The 21418-nt window shown below is 41.9% G+C and overlaps 1 protein-coding gene across 3 annotated transcripts in view; it reads left to right on the top strand.

Moving 5' to 3' along the window:
* MYLK3 (myosin light chain kinase 3) overlaps nucleotides 1-20436 on the top strand; it is a 42402-nt gene extending 21966 nt beyond the window's left edge. For all 3 annotated transcript variants that reach the window (XM_065663595.1, XM_065663593.1, XM_065663592.1), the window contains 12 exons: nucleotides 864-954; nucleotides 1920-2346; nucleotides 5031-5548; nucleotides 7020-7125; nucleotides 8217-8310; nucleotides 8610-8719; nucleotides 9427-9568; nucleotides 10549-10619; nucleotides 14961-15089; nucleotides 16113-16265; nucleotides 17571-17703; nucleotides 18712-20436. In XM_065663595.1, the coding sequence (XP_065519667.1) occupies nucleotides 864-954; nucleotides 1920-2346; nucleotides 5031-5548; nucleotides 7020-7125; nucleotides 8217-8310; nucleotides 8610-8719; nucleotides 9427-9568; nucleotides 10549-10619; nucleotides 14961-15089; nucleotides 16113-16265; nucleotides 17571-17703; nucleotides 18712-18783 (2046 nt within the window). In that variant the 3' untranslated portion in view covers nucleotides 18784-20436. The remainder of the gene's footprint in view (nucleotides 1-863; nucleotides 955-1919; nucleotides 2347-5030; nucleotides 5549-7019; nucleotides 7126-8216; nucleotides 8311-8609; nucleotides 8720-9426; nucleotides 9569-10548; nucleotides 10620-14960; nucleotides 15090-16112; nucleotides 16266-17570; nucleotides 17704-18711) is intronic.
* Nucleotides 20437-21418: the final 982 nt, after the last annotated feature.

Consider the following 21418-nt stretch of genomic DNA (forward strand, 5'->3'; position numbering starts at 1 on the left):
GGGGCTGCTTTGCAGCAGTCTTGTAATCAGTTGTCTGCAGAAATATTTTAAATATTACTTATTTGCTTCTACAAATAAGGATAGGAGACTGCTTATTACTGGATTTTTAACTATATACCATCCAAGAAATATGTTAAGCCTGTTCCTATTTTCATGTAATGCTTTTTTTTTAGTGCTAAATACTGGTTCTTTACTTTTATTTCAAGTGTATTGCTGTGTGAAGTGTTTAGTGGGGCTATTACAAAATATCCCTCCTCTGTGCTTTCTTAATTGGAAGAAAACATTTGCTTAAAAATCAAAATCGATTTCTGAAAGATAGTAGGTCTGGTTTTAACCATGTCTGTGAAACACGTAATGTCAAGTACATGTACAAGAGTTGCCATAAAGCCAGAGTCTCTTTTTTGGTATTACCTCTTTCATAGTTGAAACCATGAATCTTTAGATGCCTTGAGACAAACACATTAACAATATCTTCAGAGACATTTCTTATCTTTCAGTCACTGATGAAAAAGTAACAAAAATAATGTACAATTTCTTCTTTTAATCTCTCTCATGTTTTATATATCATGGTTTTTAATGAATATGAGTAAATATGACAGGAGGGAAAACCTGACAGGCAAAATTTCGGAAAGCAGTGAGCTAATGTAATTTTCTGTGTTGTCTTGTTTCAGAAGTATGCCTGTATGCAAAAGTGGGAAGAGATTGGAAAAAGGGAGTAAACACAGTAGTAACTAAAAATTCAGAAAATCAGAGATGTCGATATTCTTTTACAGAGTCTAAATACCTATGCAGTTGGAGGAACCTAGTGGGAAATAAACACTCTTGGCCATAACTGCTATTTTTGTGTTCCCCTGCCTTTTTAGGCCAAAGATAAGCCTGAGGAGAGTGGTGCAAAACCTAAGCATGTGCTTAATAACAGAGGAACCCAAAATGAAAGCAAGAAGCCTCTGGAAGGTATGTATTACTCCAGGCATGCTCAAGCTTTGACTCTTCCAGACAACCTGTAAGTTAATAGCCTGCTATTTCCCACTACCTGAATTACTCAAATATAACTACCTTTGTTGACCAGTACTGGGAAAACAGAATTGTTCTCATCTCCTCAAAGATGATTGTCCCCTGGATCAAATGCCACAAAATGCTGGAAAATCAATACATTAAAAGCAGCACCTTTTGGGTGTATAGTTTTGTGGTTGTTTTGCTTTGCAGTTACAATGAGCCAAACTGAGAGCAGTAGTCATTCAGAGATACCACGAAGGTGGTGGCAGTATCATATAGCAAACCTAATATTTTTTTTCCCCTTAACAAATCTGAACCATCCCTCCCTCCTCCACTCTCTGAAAAAGGGGCATGTTGGCATTGGGAATATCTGGTTTTGATCAGCAAGTTTCACTGCCATGTCAGGGCTAGATTCCTGTTTAGGATGCATCTGTCAGGGCACTGCCTTCTTGTCTTTTTTAGGAAAAGCCAAGAGGCACTGCTTCAAGACATCCGTCGGAGTCTTGCTCACTCCGTCTCTGCCCTCTAAGCAGATAGAGGGTGTTACCAGGATGCGGAGGGTCCTGGATGGGTCTGCAGTGCCAGAGCTACCCATTGTATTTGCCTGCAGAGTGATTTCAGATTGTAGGTGCACTGAGCTTGAGCCCTGCAAGTTTTTTTGCTTGCTTTATGGAAATCCGTGTTCAATCTGTAACAGTGCTGGAAAGCCATCAGAGAATTAAACCTCTGATTAAGCCATGAGCATTAATAATGGCTGTCTCAAGCTTGTCGATGTGAGGATTTTAAACCTTTTGGGGGATTTCTTGGTACCTTTTCAGATGTGTAACTGTGTAGGTAATTTTGAGTGGTGAATTACTTTATTCCCTCTCTGTTTTGTTGTCACTTTTATCAAGGATAGTTTATTAATGGCTTATTTTATTCAGAGACAAAAAGTAGGAAAAAACTGGATGACAACAAGGGAGCATGTGAGACGATGAACATTTCTAGTGCTGTAACCCACAAAACTGACTCCAAACTCGAAGTTAAGGAGAGAACAACACAGCAGCAAGTAGTAGAAGGTGCTGGCAAAACACACAGCTCTAAGAGCTGTCAACAGCAAAAGGAACTTGGTGTCAAAGATTTGAATCAACACAACGGTCTCCCCTTCATAAATCAAGATCATGTGAGCAACCAAAATGTTCCTGCTAAAGCACACGATGTGGACCTAGACGAGTGCCACAGACAGCTTGTTCATCAGAAACTTGGAGAAGATGAAAACAGACCTTCATTGTCGAGTGTGGCATCCTGGGAAGCTGTGCCCTCCACATCCCAGGCTATATCTGACACAGTGTGTGAAGTGACACATACCAGGTACTGGCCCTGTTGGTAGCTTTCTGTGTGATCTGAAACCATTTCATGTGCTAGAAGGAGAAAAAGGAAAGCAAGATCATTAAAGGAGGCAGCTCCTGCCGAGACATGATCCAGGGGAAAAACAGCCATGCTGGGATAAGAGTGATGAGACCTTACAAGTGGTTAAGGCAAAAAAAATCAAAGCAGTAAGGGTCGAATGTAAATTCCCGTGAAGCCAGTGAGCACTTAGGTGTATGAGATATTTTTTTTATATGATCGGTATTCCTGTGTGTTAAGAGAGAAAGGTGACCACCCTAGTAGAGCTCAAGTATTTGGACATTTATAAACCACTCATTGCTTTCCTGTTTCTATAACCATGGGGGTGAAAGGAATTTGAGGTATTTGCTAGTATATGCCAAAACTAAACTACTTATTTTGTTTGCTGCCCTCATTGTTTTTATGGGATTTGTATGCCTTGGTCACTTCAAGGTATGACCTTTAATGATTGTTCATTTATTAACAATCTCTATTACCCCAATCTTTTCCTCATAAAGGTGTTTAGTAATATACCTTTCATAGTCCATTTTTTTTTAACTATTTATTTAGGATTTGATTTTAATTCCATGTATTTAAGTTAAAAAAAATAAAAAGCACAACAAAAAACCCTAACAAAACCAAACCAAACCAAACAACATAACAGAAAAAAACCCCAACAACCAACCCCCCAAAAAAACAACAACAAACACCACACCCAAACCCCACAACCAAAAATGGTACCAACCAAACCCCAACAGATGGAAATTCTGTGGCAAATTTTAACTGCCATGCCTTCTCTGTCTGGGCTGGTGGCTATAGAGCTGTTTATAGATGTGAGTGTAGGGGTGGGATGATACACACACACACACACATGCACATAAATATATATGTATGCCACTTTGAGTGTGGAATTTCCCCATTGTTCATGTATACAAACTGGTGTCTGAAACCCAGATAAGAACATGGCATTACTTTTGTCACACGGATGTTTTTCTCCTAAGAGGTAGAGTGTCAGGATGTGGCATTAGAGCATAGAATCCTTCACTGTTGTGGCTTCTTTACAAGCATTCAGGAAGAACTTTGTGTGCAGTTTATAGGCAACGTTACCTCCGAACTGGTTGTTGTAATGGCACTAAACCCAGAGGGACTTGGGGACTCCCTTGTGTTTTCCCTGTGGGATTTAGGCTCTGACTGGTAATTGTAGGTGCTGTGCTCTGGGTCCATCCCAGCTGCCCACAGAGCACTGCCCTGGGGGCTCAGCCTGTTCTGTGCACTGAGGATGGCCCAAGGTGTTTGGGAAGCAGTGGGGGAACAGTTGCTGTTACCTGTGGAAGTCGGTGCTCGTTGATTGTGGTGGTGAACTTGTGCAAAGGCAGCAGGTTCTGAAGCAGCTGGTTGGTTTGGATAGGACAGGAGGTTTATGAGCCCTAACGACATTGGTCTGGGGAGGGAAGCTGCTGCCTTCCTGCACAGGAAACCTGGTGGCTGTTTGTGTGTGGAGTCACATGATGGTGGTGAATGCCTCTCTAAAATGAATGCAACTTTCAGTGAGGTCTGTAAGCCCACACAGAAGTGTCAGAAGGACATTGTGTTCCCCTGCTTGGAGTAATGAGTCCTGCGGAGTTCAAACTTTACCACATAGCAGTGGAAGTGTTTGCTTGGAGCTGCTCTGATGGCTCATTTGGGTGCAGCTTAGATTCATAGCATAACACAATGGTGCTAAAGGTGCTGAAAATGGGACACTTCAGAATCTTGTTATGTGAAAGCAGTAGCATTTTGTAACATCTTTTGTAATAATGTTGCTCCACCAAAAGAAGCAGTAAGTTTTGTGAAAATGAGATATGTTCTTTCCCAGACATCAGAAATTTTCTTTACTTGCTGTTGTATAAAATCTGCTTTACAACTTCACAATTTTCTGTTCAGCCTCACTGAAATCAGACTGTGTTCATGGCAGTTGGAGCAGTAACTGTTGTCTCAAAAATTGTCACATGAATGTCTTTGGGTTTTAGGAGCGTAGGCAGTTGGTTTTAACACATACTCCTCTTAGGTAACAGAAGAGGAAAAAAAATATTAAGCTTTTGCAGTAGCTAGAATGGCAAGAAGAGAGTATTGATGGAACGAAAGTTTATGGAAGTTACATTTTTAACAGAAGGCAATGAAAGAAATGCTGTCCCATCAGAAGACACAAACACAGATGTCTGAGTGTGCAGGTCAGCCAGATAGAAGTGTACTGGAATGGATGCAAACCTCTGGATTTGTAGAGCCGTATGAGCAGTCAGCCATTTAGATGATCAGCCTGTAATTTGTGAAAGGAATCACTACCCCCTCTCAGCCCAGACGAGTGGCATTTTATTAGACCAACTGTAATAGTCGCATAAAGCAGGTAAGCTTTCAAATGTAGGATTAACACTTTTCAGTGTGAGACATTTTGTGTTCAGCAGAAAGCAGACATACACACAGATGAGAACACACACCAGCATACTTTATGGTGCTTTTCCCTTAGTGTTGTATTTTCTAAAAGGATTGGTACAGTTTGATTTTTTTAATGCTGTAGAAATCTGTGATTTGGGAGCTACAGATTTTTCTTCCCCTCCCTTGCCTCCCCTCCTCCCCAAGTTACAAAAGCAAGGCTAGTCATCCGCATAAAATATCAACTGTTTGCTCTGCAGGATATCCATCGATGTACATATGACTGAAGTGGAAGAAAAGATTGAGAAGATCAAGGAAGGAAACTTAAATGATCCCAAAGTAAAATCCCCACCCTCCACAACAGCAGAAGTGGAAAGAGTCAAAGAGCTGCCTGACAAATTAAAACTTCAACAGAGTCCTAAAAACATTAGCAGTGATCCAAATCAAGAAATTACAGTGGTTGATAAGCAAAATGAACCTACACCTCAAAATGGAAAGCAACAGCCATTACTGAGCAAGCCCAAATCAGGTAGAATGGTTGAAGAGAAATCAGAATTAAAATGCAAGCCCGTGACCTCACAGAATACCTCTGCAAAGGACTCTATGAAGGATCTGGGGGTAGGAGGGAAAATCCATCAAGAAACAGCAAAAGCAGAAGAATCCCAAATAGATGCCAGTGTTGAGAAGAGAGAATCCAAGTGTGAAGGAATGACACCAGAGAAGACTGAGACACTGGAAGCTACCAAAGAGCTGCCCACTCAGTATGAAACGATCATCGGTAAGTTACTCACAGTTACTCTCAGAAACTTCTGCACTGAGGATTTAGTGCTACTCTTGTGTTACTTGTGCAATAATAGCTGGAGCAGTGCTCAGAAGACCACCTGTGTTTTACAGTTCAAGAGAATTTTGCCATGGATATCTTTGACTATGTAAATAACTGAATTAACTTTTGTACAAATGCATGTAACAGTAGTTTTCCTTTTAAACTGGGTTTTTTTGGGGGGGGAAAAAAAGAGGTTCCATTAAGATAAAATTGGGTGAAGTGTACATGTGTCCAGAAGTATGAGCCGTTTTGAAAAAAAAAACATTTTTTTTAGATTAAAGCATTTATTCCTTAAGATAGAATATGCAAACCAGGTATGCTTTAGCAGCTGTGGGCTGGAGATCCAGAGACCAGCAAAACATTGCGGGAGGAGTATCTTGTAGTCTTTGCTGTGTTACTGGCTGTAGATCTCAGTTACTGTGTGAACACTCAGCTGCATAGTTTCAGGGAGTACTCTCTCCAGGCAGCATATGTATTCTCAGAATGTACTTCCATCTGTAGATGTCCTGACCTGAATCTGGCTTTCACAGCAGTGACTGGAGGTTAGATGAGTACATGTTAAATTGTAGCCCAAGATACCTGGAGATTAATTGTAAAATTGTTTTGAATGGGAGACACCAAAAGTGTGTTTATGGAAGCTTCACTGCAGAAAAACTTGGACATTAAGTACGTCATGGTTAATTGATTTAGCTTCTGTGTTATAAAACCAGGGTTCTGATTCAGAAGATGGGATCCTGTTCTCTGGCACTTTATTCCTCATCTGTAAAAAGGTCTTAGCAGTAAAAGTCCCTCACTTGAAGTAACAGGATAGTTTTGGATCTTTTCAGCACATCCCTTTTCGCAGCTCCTGCAAATGCAATGGTTGTTTTACTTGCATGCCACTCTAAAAATAGTGAAAGAATCACACTTAATGTTATCCAGATACTTCAGTGCTTGTCTGAATTCAAGCAGAAATAATAACGCTGGCATGGTGGAGAACACAAAGCAGAAAGAAAAGCTGGGAGAGAGCAGTGCACTTGAGTATAAAGTTGTGTTTTGTGTGTTTGCATTGACAGTGTATTGGCAGCAGTGGTAGGCTGGCTTGTCTCTGTTTGTGTCAGTACTGGAGTTGCTCTCTTAGAGCCCCACAGAAGCACTGAGGGCAGCCTCAGCGATGCCAGGCTGACAAACAGGGCTCATCCCCTCAGAAACAGTGATGCCGAGGGTAGGAGGAGCACAGGGGTATAGTTTGGTAGAGCTGTGGATACTGGGAGCACAGAAAGCAGTTGAGAATTCTTTCTACATTTAGCAAACACAGCAAGGTGATGTGTGTGTCCTGTGGTAGAAATCACTGGTGTAATGAAGATGGAATCGAGTGCGGTGATACGCGCAGATACATCTCAGTGTATCTGCGCACATCTCAGTGACCAGCTTGTCTCCTCTTTAGATGATAGTCCTTCTCCTCCAGCTCCTTTTGAGCACCGCATGGTGAGTGTCAAGCAAACAGAGGTGACAACATGCTACTCGGTGTGTCGGCATGAAGTACTGGGAGGGTAAGTATCCCTGTCCCTAATGCTGCACTGCTGTTGGTAGCTAAGGCATGGAGAAATGCAATGAGCTGGAGAACTAGACCTTTCTTCTTCAGACACCCCCAAGGTTTGTGGGTAAGGTGCGACAGGGTCACTGCAGCCAGAGCAAGCAGGTTCATCCTTGATTCCTTTTGGGCCATCACAGTTGCTGGGTTCCTTGTATCAACCTTTTATAGTTTGTGGGGAGTATGTGTGGGGTGTCCCTTAGGTTACTGGTTTCTGCTCCAGGTCCTGTTTCAGATCCCTGGGATGACTGGTTTTGCATTTGTCACAATGATCCTGGCCATACCTGGTGTCAGGAAGAAAACCTGTGCCCTTCAGGCAAACACACTCAGAGCATCTGAAATCAGACAGATTGCAAATTTTTTTTACCCTGCTGAACTGCACATTAAAGAAAACTAAGGGAGCAGTTATTATTTTGACCTTATGTTTAATATTCACGGAAGAAAAGTTTGCAGCTGCTTCAGCCTTTGTGTTCTTGTATCCTTAGTTACCTGACAAGGTTTAATTTACAGGTTGATCCAAGTACAAATAGAGCTCAATAATAATATAAGCAATATGATACCATAGCAGAGGAGATAACGTTTAGAAATTATCCCAAGGGCCATTGATGTGTCTGGGTGACATGGGGGAGACTTTATAGTGCGTAAGAGATGAAGTCTGTGGAGTGGCTGCAGTTACTGGTCTTAAAATCATTTGAAAATTTAGGAGACAAGGATAGAAATACCCTTGTTGATATACCCACAAATGCATCACTGAAGAACAGAAAGTGGGTACAGTTACAGAGCAAAAAAAGAATATCATCAGGTCATCTTACCACAGTGAAATGTGGGAATACAGTAGGGGCATAATATTTTAATGTAAGCACTGAACAACTGGCTGGAAAGATGAAACTAATCCTTCATAAGCTGAGAGAAAAAGGAGATTCATGCTGCTGGCCACCTGATGCCATTCACTTTGTACTGTGCTATTTTTAACGGACGATAGAACTAGTTGCGTGTGTGGTTTCTGGTGAGCTGTGTTAAGCTGTGTTCCCATCTCCTTCGTACCCACAGTGGGCGGTTTGGACAAGTTCACAAGTGCACAGAGATATCAACTGGGCTGAACCTGGCAGCCAAAATCATAAAAGTGAAAGGAGCAAGAGAGAAGGTAACTAACTGAGCTGCTGTGAACTCAAGTGAGCACACTCTAAACCTGCCTCATTGCAGGCACCTTAACACCACATCCCTCAATCAGCATTGGGTAGTATCGAATACTGTAAAATCTGTCTTAATAAGTAGAAGCTTGGCCTTTATATGACTGTCATCTCCTCTGTTTGTGATTAAAACATCTGTTCACAGGAGACCTGTGGTATTGCTGTAATTGGGTTCACAAACAATTGTATTTTAATATATTGGAATTTAAGGGGTATATTTTGCTCATTTTTTGTTAATTTGTTATTTTTTCAGGAGGAAGTAAAAAATGAAATTAATATCATGAATCAAATAAATCATGTGAATCTGATCCAGCTATATGATGCTTTTGAAGCCAAAAATAGTATCACCTTGATCATGGAATAGTAAGTTTAAAGTATCTCAGGAATTGTTATATGTTTGGGTTTTTTCAGGTCACTAGAGGAAATAGGGAATGATGATTACGAGGTGTGAGGAAGACTTGAGTAGTATCCCAGCCGGAGAGTTGAAATCACTTTCGGAAGGAAAAGAAAAAAAGCAAACCATGTTTTAAAAGTAACTTCTTCAGGTTAAAAATTGTTTGGCAAGACTACAAGATGATTACAAGATTACAACAAATGATAAGAAAGGCAACTGTCCTCAAAAGTATGACCCAAATGACAAGATTGTTAATGAACAGAGCTCCACTATCATTCACTTTTCTTTTAAGTTAAGCTTAATTCTCAGTTTCATTTAGTAAATTTTATAGATTGAAGACTTATTTTTTCTAGACTACTAAGATGATCAAATAATAGATACTTTGGGACTTCCTATAGGTTCTTCATATCCCCATCAGATCACCAGGTCATCTGGGTTTGCGTTTGACGTCCCCCCCCAGCTATTAGCAACAACTTTTCAATTTTAATTTATACTGATACTTAATTTCACACTCAGAAATAATTTGCTTGAAGTCATTGAGACTACTGATACACTTTATACTGGATGTGCTGTTAGGACCCTTGCTAAATTAGGGCACCTAAGTTCCCAGCTTGGAAATTAATTGAGCTAATGAGGAATTTCAGGGTTCTAACACTTTCCTATGGCAAAATTTTAGTCTTGATGGTGGTGAATTATTTGACCGGATCACAGATGAAAACTACAATCTGACTGAGTTGGATGCAATCCTATTTACCAAGCAGATTTGTGAAGGAGTCCATTACCTGCACCAGCATTATATTCTCCATTTGGATCTGAAGGTCAGTAGTTTAAGCTCTTTGCGTGACAATGCTATGACTTGAACCACCACAGTCTCTTAATTACAAGAGTCATCTCCCAGCCTGTGGACTCTGTCATAAAGGAGTAGACTCACTTAATTCAACAGCCATGATGAATGGGGCTTTAGAGATTCATTGCTTTTTTTTAGTGTCTATTTAGTAGCTTGCCGAGAATAGTGAAAAGAACAGGATTCTGTGCTTTTACCTCTCTCAAATCAGAAGCCTTTAACTCTGTGTGAAATTAAACAATGCCCTTCTATCATTAATGAGAAAAAACCAAACCTCAAACCCTTTTCGGCTAGAAATGCCTTCATTCTTCCTTTCACGTCCCCCTAGCCCCTGGTAGCTGTGTTCAAATACCATCTTCCTAGTGTTTTCCTAATGGCCCCTTAGTAACTGGCCTTTTTAAACAGAAATACTGATTTTTTTCCTGCTTGTTTATATAGTGCCTTACACAATTATATTAGACCTGGTTGGCCTGTAGACAGCACTGCAGTTACAATAAGTTTGGACACTGTTGTCCCCCACTACCACCTTGAAAATTATTCTTAATGGAAAAAATCAAGTTTTTGCCTTCATGGGCAAACCAAAGGATGCATTTGACATGTTTCATGAAGCTTTTTATGGAGTTACTCTTAGGGAATAAATCCAGTCGGTAAGCCTCAACAGTTTGAGTGACACTACCATTTTACACAGAAGGGCCTTTCCATTTTAAAATCTTTGTCATCTATGGAATATTGTTGTACAGGAATAGAAGTTAAACTTCTTTATGAGAGGCTGAAACCCAAAACCTGTCACTAACTCTGTATGGCAGTCAAATCCTTCTCTCCCATGATAGGAATAGAAAGAAAAGTATTATACTAAAAAGTACCATTACAATCTGACATGTTTATACTGTTTTGCTATATCTCTCAAACAATTAGATATTTTTTAACTCAAAATACTATCTTCTCTTTTTGTAGCCTGAAAATATATTATGTGTAAATCACACAGGAAACCAGATTAAAATCATTGACTTTGGATTAGCAAGGAGGTAAGAGAGTTCAGTTATGAATGTATTAACCCAAAAAACAACAAAACCAAAGCAACCGCACAAACCTCTGATGTGACTTTGATAGTTCTTAGGGGGGCCTTACGCATTTTGGTGGCTCTAACGTAATTCTGCAATGTAAATGAACTAAGCAGTATGCTGCTGTGGGTGTAAGTTTTCTGCTGTGTGCATTAATTATCTAATTACTTTTTCAAATAACATTTGTGTTGGAAAAAGCTATACTGCTGTTCTAATTATCTCACAATGATTCCCCATGTAAAGCTTTTACTCCAGGAAATCCAGACAGGCCCTTTGACTTCTTGACTGCTGAGTTTTGCTGTGCAAGTTCTACTTGTGGAGATTTTCTGCAAAACTCTTTACATAGACAAGTTGCTTTCTTCCTTCAATTATGTTTGAGCCATCCCAAGTGAAACCCTCAAAGAAATATGGACTTTTCTCCATTCTTTTTCTTTGCTCACATGACTGTGTTAAAAGAAAGATGTCAAAGCATGAGCCAATTCCCATAAAATACAAAGGTATGACTCCTGTTAGTATAACAGTAAGAGCAACAGCATTTCTCAATTTCTTTTCTAAACCCTTTGAGGCTTTTCTTAAGCCCAAATCTGGTACATTCATGCATGTATCATAGAATCATAAGAAAGGTTAGGGTTGGAAAGGACCTTAAGATCATCCAGTTCCAACCCCACTGCCATGGGCAGGGACACCTCACGCTAAATCATGTCACCCAAGGCTCTGTTCAACCTAGCCTTGAACACCGCCAGGGATGGAGCATTCACAACTTCCTTGGGCAACCCATTCCAGTGCCTCACCACCCTCACAGTAAAGAACTTCCTCCTTATATCCAGTCTAAACTTCCCCTGTTTAAGTTTGAACCTGTTACCCCTTGTCCTATCACTACAGTCCCTAATGAAGAGTCCCTCCCCAGCATCCCTATAAGCCCCCTTCAGGTACTGGAAGGCTGCTACGAGGTCTCCACGCAGCCTTCTCTTCTCCAGGCTGAACAGCCCCAAATTTCTCAGCCTGTCTTCGTACAGGAGGTGCTCCAGTCCCCCGATCATCCTCGTGGCTTCCTCTGGATTTGTTCCAACAGTTCCATGTCCTTTTTATGTTGAGGACACCAGAACTGCACACAGTACTCCATGTGAGGTCTCACAAGAGCAGAGTAGAGGGGCAGGATCACCTCCTTCGACCTGCTGGTCACGCTCCTTTTGATGCAGCCCAGGATACAGTTGGCTTTCTGGGCTGCGAGCGCACACTGAAGCCAGCTCATGTTCATTTTCTCATCGGCCAAGACCCCCAAGTCGTTCCCTGCAGGGCTGCTCTGAATCACTTCTTTGCCCAACTTGTTGCTGTGGCTGGGATTGCTTCGACCCAGGTGTAGGACCTTGCACTTGTCATGGTTGAACTTCATAAGGTTGGCATCAGCCCACCTCACAAGCGTGTCCAGGTCCCTCTGGATGGCATCCCTTCCCTCCAGCATATCAACCGGACCACACAGCTTGGTGTCATCAGCAAACTTGCTGAGGGTGCACTCAATCCCACTGTCCAGGTCACTGACAAAGATGTTGAACAGGACCGGTCCCAACACCGATCCCTGAGGGACACCACTCGTTACTGGTCTCCAGCCGGACATTGAGCCATTGACCACAACTCTTTGTGTGTGGCCATCCAGCCAGTTCTTTATCCACTGAGTGGTCCACCTATCAAATTGATGTCTCTCCAATTTAGAGACAAGGATGTTGTGTGGGACAGTGTCAAACACTTTGCATAAGTCCAGGTAGATGACATCAGCTGCTCTACCCCTGTCCATCAGTTCTGTAGCCCCATCATAGAAGGCCACCAAATTGGTCAGGCAGGATTTCCCCTTAGTGAAGCCATGCTGGCTGTCATCAAGCACCTTGTTGTTTTTCATGTGCCTTAGCATGCTGTCCAGGAGAATGTGCTCCAAGATTTTACCAGGCACAGAGGTGAGACTGACTGGTCTGTAATTCCCCGGGTCTTCCATTTTCCCCTTTTTGAAAATGGGGGTTATATTTCCCTTTTTCCAGTCGTCGGGAACATCACCTGACTGCCATGATTTTTCAAATATGATGGTCAGTGGCTTAGCAACTTCATTCGCCAGCTCCTTCAGGACCCGCGGATGGATTTCGTCTGGTCCCATGGACTTGTGCACGTTCAGGTTCTTAAGATGGTCTCGAACCAGATCCTCTCCTACAGTGGGCCCAAGGTCTTCATTCTCATAGTCCCTGCGTCTGCCTTCTAAGACTTGGGTGGTGCGGTCAGAGCCTCTGCCAGTGAAGACTGAGGAAAAGAAGTCATTGGGAACCTCAGCCTTCTCCAAATCCCTGGCCAAGTTTAATTCTAACTGGGCCTTAGCCTTCCTAACCTGGTCCCTAGCTTCCCGGACAACATCCCTGTATTCTTCCCAGTCCGCCTGTCCTTGCTTCCACCTTTTATAAGCCTCTTTTTTCCTTTGAATTTTCCTCAGCAGCTCCTTACCCATCCAAGGAGGTCTCCTGGCCCTCCTGCCGCACTTACTTCTAGTTGGGATGCAGCACTCCTGAGCTTGTAACAGGTGATCCTTGAATATCAACCAACAGTCTTGGGCCCCCTTGCCCTCCAGGGCTATATCCCATGGAACCTTACTAAGCAGGCTCCTGGAGAGGTCAAAGTCTGCTCTTTTGAAGTCCAGGGCACGCTCTTCTCAGTGTCCTGAGGATCTCGAATTCAACCATCTCATGGTCACTGCATCCAGGGCTGTCCTGGAGAATCACATTTCCAACCAGCCCTCCCCTGCTGGTGAGCACGAGGTCAAGCATGGCACCTCTCCTTGTCGGCTCCTCTGTTACTTGCAGAAGGAAGTTGTGTTCCACACAATCGAGGAACCTCCTGGGTTGCTTGTGCCTTGCAGTACTGTAGCTCCAACAGATGTCAGGGTGGTTGAAGTCACCCGTGAGAACAAGGGCCTGTGAGCGTGAGGCTGTTTCTATCTATCTATAGAGTGCTTCATCTGCAGGTTCTCCTTGATCAGGCGGTCTGTAACAGAACCCCACAGTAATGTCTCCCATGGCTGTTTTCCCTTTAACCCTGACCCACAAACTCTCTGCAAACTGCTCACCTGTCCCCAGACAGAGTTCCATACTCTCCAACCTATTCCTAACATAAAGGGCAACTCCCCCTCCCCTCCTGCCAGGCCTGTCTTTTCTAAAGAGCCTGGAACCTTCCATTCCAACACTCCAGTCATAGGAGCCATCCCACCACGTTTCTGTGATGCCTGTTATATCACACCCCCGTAGATGTGCACACATCTCTAATTCCTCCTGTTTGTTCCCCATGCTACGGGCTATGGAGGCATCTGAGCTGAGTTCCAAATGAAGCCGGCTGGAGTGGCTGGAATATCTCTACATTGTTCCGAGCATTTATTATAGGTGCTGGCAACTGACTGGGAGTGCTGGGATGGAATGATGTCCCCTTCCCCCAGCACAATATATGTACCAATATGTGTGTATATATCTGTCCAAGGACTTCTTCAGAAGTATTTTCTAAAAATAAATGGACACATTGAGGGTGGGTTTTGTTTTGTTTTGGGTTTGTTTGGTTTTTGTCTTTTTTTTTTAATTGGGAAGTAGACATACAAACTTGTACTAAAGCAGTTTTGAAAACCAGATCTTCCAGGAAAAAGAGATGTAAAAGCAGTGCTTTAGCAGTGCTTTAATGGTTTGTTCTGTCTGTACACAGATGTAACTCCAAGTACCATCAGCCACAGTCAACACTGGTTCACTTTTGTAGTCTTTCCCTTTTAAGCAATAGAACAGAATCATTTTGTCCCTGTATTGCATCACTGTTAAACTTGTTACCAAGCCCAAGTAATGCTCTTGAGAGTCCCACCTCAGCGGTTATCTTGTGCTCACATCTGTTATACAGACCTTTACCCTGAGCTGTAGCTGGGTGCATCCCACTAAAGCAAATACTTTCCAAACCTGTTTCAATGGAAGCTGCTTTATTTGGTTTGTGTTGGACAGTATCTGCTGGATAGGGTCCTGGCAGAGAGTGAATCTGCCAGCAGTATGTGGGCAGGCCTTTGCAGGTTTTACTGCCTTTAGTCTTCCTTTTCGCTTTGCTCTGGCCAAGGGTATAGCTGATCGTATATTCACCTGCAGTCAGTTTATTCTTTAAAGACTGTTGTGCTGTCCTGATTGCCTGTGGAGTCTGCTATGATTGCTCTGCTGTACTTGCCTGGCCAAAAGCCATGCCTTGATTTTTTACAGATGAGATGTTTCCCAGCCTGCTCTCAGCACTGATTTCTCTCTCTTTCTGGTAAAGGTACAAACCTCGTGAGAAACTGAAGGTTAATTTTGGAACTCCAGAGTTCTTGGCTCCTGAAGTGGTGAACTATGACTTCGTTTCCTTCCCAACAGACATGTGGAGTGTTGGTGTTATCACGTACATGTTGTGAGTAATCCTGGGGGCTCTGCCAAAGGCGGGGGGGCTCTGCCGAGGAAGAATGTGGCTGCCTCTGAGCCCATCTGCCTGTGACTCCTAACTCATTCTGTTAAAAACCCAGCCCTTAATGCAAAGGCACCTTGCTGTCCATACTAAGTCTCTAAACAACAAATAATCCTTTTGATAAATGTGTACATGTTGTCACCACCTTGCTCAGTATGGTAAAATGGATCACGTCTCTTTTTACTCAGAAAAGTTGCCACAAGCATGTCAGTGTTTTCATTTTTGATGGTGTTCTTGAGGACATGGATTATTTTCAGATTTGCAATCTGATCATTTTAGTAGCTTGGACGTGGCGTGCATCTGCACAGTGTTACACTGTGGGTCTAAAAAATGTCATGTCACAAATAGGGCTAAAACTTTTCTTTGGTATCTGGGTGGTGGCCATGGACAACTTGTCTGTCCGAATTGTCTGCCTTCTGGCGAGCTGACTTTGCATCCCAGAATCTTTCACAGATGCTTTCTGTAAACTGGATGCATTTCTGGTTTAAATTTTTGTGTGATCCAAAGCCCAACTGGGTTAAGTAATAAACGACTGAAGCAATAAATCTGGGCTTAGAGGCTAACTGAAAAAAGTACACTATAGGTCAGAATTGCGTTTAATTCAAGCCACGTAAGGATATGGGCCTTGATTCAGGAAAGCTCTCGAGTCCCCCTAGCTGTCCCAGCTGGGAAGGCACTGATGTATGTACCTAGAGCCCGACCGAATTAATTCCCTTTGAGCTCTCCCTATTAGTAATGCTCTCTGACGTAGCTGAGTGAACTGCTAGAGAGTAACACTAACATTTACAATGCTGTATTGTTCCAGACTGTTGGCTTGTCTTGGTAGGGACTGAGTGGAACACCCCATAGCTGAGAGTCTTTTCCTCTCCATAAGCTAACAACAGTTGTAAAGCAGAGGATTCACAGAAGGAAAACCACATCTTGCATTTAACAACTACTGATTTCCCTTCCCTTCTGTCTTTTTTTAAGGCTTAGTGGCCTGTCCCCATTCCTGGGAGAAACTGATGCAGAGACAATGAATTATGTACTCAATTGCAGCTGGGATTTTGATGCAGAAGCATTTGAACAGCTGTCGGAGGAAGCTAAAGACTTTATTTCCAGACTACTCGTGAAGGAGAAAAGGTACTTCTTTGTCCAATTATGAGGACAGTAGCACCTAATGACATCATTAAATTTCTCCTAGCCAACTGTGTTGATTGCATGCAGCAATGAGAAGTCACTACCTGACACTTTTTATGCTGTATCTGTGTTTGGTGAGCAATTCCTCAGTGATTCAAAAGCCCCTATTTAAAAGGAAAATGTCTATGTACCTTGACTGAAGAAAGTTGCTTTTCACAATAGGCTCAATATAGGGAGATCTGAGGAAATCTGGGAGGACTTTTCTGTGTAGAAATGTCTTTAGTATTTCTTCTCTAAGCAAAAGCTGTTTCTGTTGTTGCCTTGGATTCTCACAAGCCTGACACAAATTGCTAAAATGTCTCTGGAATGTCATTGAGGGTAAATGGAAGCTGCAGCTGCAAAAATGCACATTGTTCTCTTCTAAAGCTCTCTACATGCATTTGGTGGATATTAAGGAGCATTTGTGACTTAACTGCATGTGGCTTCTCAGTCTTGGCTCCACTGAAATAAAAAGTGATTGCACAACGTGAAACAACAGGGGGGAGTGAGGATGACATTGATGTCAGACTGTGGCAATGGGGCTGGGTGAGTGAGTAGAGATATTTTTCTCTTGCTGATCGTGATATAATACTAATTAAGCCAGGAAATGAGGCATACACTAAAACAAATTGTATGTCTGAGGGGAATTCAAAGGAGTGCTTAGAATACTAACAACTTCCATATCATTATCTAAATCAGACAAGTCAGTTCTAGTACTAATCACATTTGAACAATAAGTGATATGAAAAGCATAAAAAGAACATCAGCAGGGGAATTCAGGTTGGATATAAGGAAGAAGCTCTTCCCTGTGAGGGTGGTGAGGCACTGGCACAAGTTTTTTCCAGAAGAGTGGTAAATGCTCCATTCCTGTCAGTGTTCATGGCCAGGCTGGACAGTCTTGAGTGACATGGAGATGTCCCTACCCATGGCAGGGGGTTGGAACTAGATGATCTTAAGGTCCCTTCAACCCAAACTCTGTGATTCCATATTGCCAGCAAGAGAACACAAAGAGATTTTTTCAGACATGAGAAAAACAAACACACTCAAACCATAAAAAGGCAAAATCCAGCATATAACCAGAGCTCAAGCAACCCACTGCAGGCTTTTCACACCACTCACCCCTTGAACTAGAGAGTGCAGGAATTGCCACTCAACTTGTGTTGGTCCATTTAAGGCAGTTTCTTTATCAGTAATGCTGAGGAGCACAGGGCACTGAGACAATGGCAGCTAGGGCAGCTGGGTTTACATGGCCGATTTCCTCTTCCACAGCTGCCGGATGAGTGCAACGCAGTGTCTGAAACACGAGTGGTTAAACAACCTACCTGCTAAAGCCAAGAAGTTCAAGCTTCGCCTGAAGTCCCAGTTGTTGCTGCAGAGTTACATGGCTCACAGAAAGTGGAAGGTAAATAGACAAACTGGTAAATCTAGTTCCAGAGGGAAAATCAACTCAACACAGGCAGAGCCATTCCCTCCTTTGTTTTTTGTACAGTGGCTCACTGCTGTCCACAGGCTTCTTTCTTGTAAATACAAGTTTGGAAAGTATATTTTCACTGGTAAACTAAGGGTTTTTCTCCTGCACAGTTATACTGATTCTAGTTTTAGCAAGTTTGGTTTCAATTTTTACTCCTTCTGATTGGTCTTTAAAAGTTTTACACCTTTTTTTCCTTACAAGTTCAGAGACTTCAGATACTGTTTAGCTTTAAATGTTCTTCGTTTGATACTGGAGACATTTTTTCCATTGACAACAGTTCCATTGTTCTGTTGTCACTGTGGAGTAGGGGCACAATAGAAGGCAGTTTTGTCTCTTGTTGCAGCTAGAAGTGTGGGAGAGAGAAAATGTTAGGCTTAAACCCATCCAGAGAACTCTCAGGACCTGATCACCTCATGCTCCTTCAGAACTAAATGTTTTATGAGGAACTGATAAATAAGAATTTTTACTGGAGTCTCTATTGGACTGTAAGTAATGGATCCTGAAAGGTGAACACAGTGATCGTTCTTGGTACAAAGAAGCCTGTGGAAATGTGAGGAAAACTCAGTGAGGACCATTTCCTTTTCTTTTGTCACTGGAGAACTGTAGTTCCTTGCCAAGGAGCTAAACCAGAGGTTTACACATTTTCCACTCCTGCAGCCCAGCTGTTTGGTTGCAGACTTCTCCACTTGTGTTTTAAAAAATACATAATCTAAAGACGTATCACCATACAATTGTAATAATGCTGCAGAAGCTCATGGTGCCATCAGTCTTGTTCTGCAGTGGTCATCTCCCAGTATAAAGCTGTTCTGCACTGCAATCCACACAAGGTGTGGGTCACTAGAGGTAAATTCATTTATCAGGGAGAAAAATCTGTCAGCTACAGAAAAGGTCCTTTACCTCAGCTGTACTCCCATTTGTACTGTTGTGTTCTGTTCACAGAAACATTTTTATGTAGTGGCTGCTGCTAACAGGCTGAAGAGATTTCGAACTATGTCTGTCAAGCTTGCATAAGCTTGTGTGAAGCATCTACTACTCCCAGAGCCATGGAAGACATGACACGAAATCATGGAAGAAGAACTCAGTATCTTCAGTAATTTCTACCCCTTTGTTTTCTAATATAAGGTTTCAGGTCTGTCCTCAAATATTGTGTGTGTACTTCAGAGCTTCCAGAAGTGCTTTGAGGAAGAAGTACTGGAATTATTTCTAAAAGCAGAAGTTACCTTGTTTTGTTTTTACAAGTTTTCAGTTGTTGTACGTAGTGATGGAAAAACATGGCTGTTACTGGGGCTGACTTCTTGCTGAAGGCTTTGATTCTGCAGAGTGTTGTTGGGATGTTCATACCATACAACACCTTGTCAGTCTTCTGTTTCTCACAGTGAACATGGGATCTCTGAAGACTATCTTCATGACTGAAGAGCACTGCCACAACAGTGGCACAATTTTTCCCCTGGTTACATAGAACAAAAGATACCAAATATCCTTTTCTTCTGTAATTTTTTCAAAAAGATTATTTTTTTCCCCAAAACATGATGATGATTCAGTGCAACTACACAGAGTTGAATGGTTTGGGTTTGTTGGCTTTTTTTATTCTACTCTCTTTAAAAAAAAACAGTTTTATCCTATAACTCCATAGCTAGGAAATAGGAGGAATCCTCGTTTGAAGCAACTGAAGTCAGTTCGCCATTGCTGCTGTTTCTTATGGTGGGTTGGGTTGAGCTGAATGGATTGAACTTGTGGAATCAGATGGGTGAAACTGCCACAAATCAAAATCACCTAATGACCCCTGGGTCTATGCAAAAAGATTTCATGTTGTCCAGAAGAGAAGAGACTCCAGATACCCTTTACATGTATTTAAACTTGTAAGTGGCTTCAACTGCAGCCATTAGTTCTGTAAGTTTTAGTTTGGGGATTTTATTTTCCTCTCAGACAATTTTAATGAAGTCTGAGAGGTTGATACAGTGTGATGTGCAAAACAGGTTTTATTACTATTTAGTGCCAGGGACATGGTGTGCTGCTGGAATCTGCCTTCAGCCCAGTTAGTAGGCTGAAGCCCTTTCCCCTCCCACTTTGCTCCTGAACATTAAATATTTTCTTCACAATACTAACTTCTTTTGTATTTTAAACTTTTTCATGATGCATAAAGAGCTGGAGCCACTTGCAGTCTCTCAGCTAAAAGTATAACATTATTTATTAAGCCTCTGGTTTCCTTTATTCCTGTTCTAGATTCTGCAAAACACTGTGTGAGCTGGATGGACTCCCTATCAAAATGAGAAACTATAGCACTAAAACTAGCTTTCCAGCAAAGGCGTCAAACCGCTGTAAAGTTCCCTTTAATTTTATGAACTTGCATGTCCCTTGAATTAGCAAAAGTACTGGTTGCTAATGAAGAGGTTTTAAAACTGACTTGCCCTACTGTAGTTATTTTTTCCACTCTAGTGCTTCTCACTTTGCAAAGTCCTGAATTTTGGACTTTAGCATTTCCAGAATTGAGACAGATCATTATTAAAATCAAGTGTAATAATCTTGACAGTGTATCACCTTCTGTGAAGGCCCACTTTTGTCCATGTTTTCCTCCCACAGTGGTTCTGCATGCTAAATGTGATTGTATTAATTGGTTTGTATATTTCTGAATTAATACTAATAAATGTCATTACGGTGGAACAAGCCTATTCCTCAGTTTTGGTTTAATCCCTCCCACCAAAAAAAACCCAAAACATTTCTGAGAAGATCTTAATGGCAGAATGCTAATGGTAGCAGGCTGGATTTTCTCCCATCCTGAGGACCCTCTGCTACATATTACATCAGCCTTTCAACACCAGACATTTCGCTACAGCTTTTACTCAGTGTGGGTTAATTATCCAATATTCTCTCTGCCCATCGAGCATTAGTTTGGAGTCTATTCCCCCAGTAGTTACTGTTACATTTCATAACTCTTCTCTGGAATGAAATTAGCTCTTGCTAGTTAAAGTTGGCTTCAAGTGTTCTCCTTTTTCATGTATTAGGAGAACTGAAAGGAGAATGGTAAGTTTTAATTTTCCAAGTACTGTGTGCTTCTTCCTGCCTAAGAGAGTAACACACAGATGCTCTTTGCAGTCTTGTATGTATGTCTTCTCCCTTTTCTACAAACAAAGGTGCATCTGGCCAGCAGGATTACTATTTTGTTTCTAATAGAAATCCCATTAGATTTGGCAGCCATCCCATGGTTCTGCAGTATAGGGGAACCCACCTATGTAGCCTTATAGGATGTTTCACCACATCCTATGCATTTTGGTTTGGGGTCTATGAAAAGCTAAAAGGACAAACAACAGGTGACCTGTGAGTCACTAGAACAGTAATTGTGACAAAAAACTAGCCCATACACTAATATCTAAAGCAGTTAATGGCATCAACTACTGCAATCCTAGTGTGGTGCCACCCAGGTAAGCAGGAGGATGCACAGCAGCGAGGCCTTTGGCAAGCCATTAAAATACTGCTGAGAAGAAGCTCAGATTGGGCAGCGTTTCAAATCTAAATGCTATGGACACTTGGGTTTTTTGGATTGTTTTGAACAACAAAGCAAGAGAAATGGGCTGAAGACTTTGATTCATTTCATAATTGTACTGCTAAAAGTAATGCTTTTCCTTCAAAACTGTATTTTGAGTAGCTG

This window comes from Lathamus discolor, chromosome Z, assembly GCF_037157495.1.
Source record: "Lathamus discolor isolate bLatDis1 chromosome Z, bLatDis1.hap1, whole genome shotgun sequence".
Lineage (NCBI taxonomy): Eukaryota > Metazoa > Chordata > Aves > Psittaciformes > Psittacidae > Lathamus > Lathamus discolor.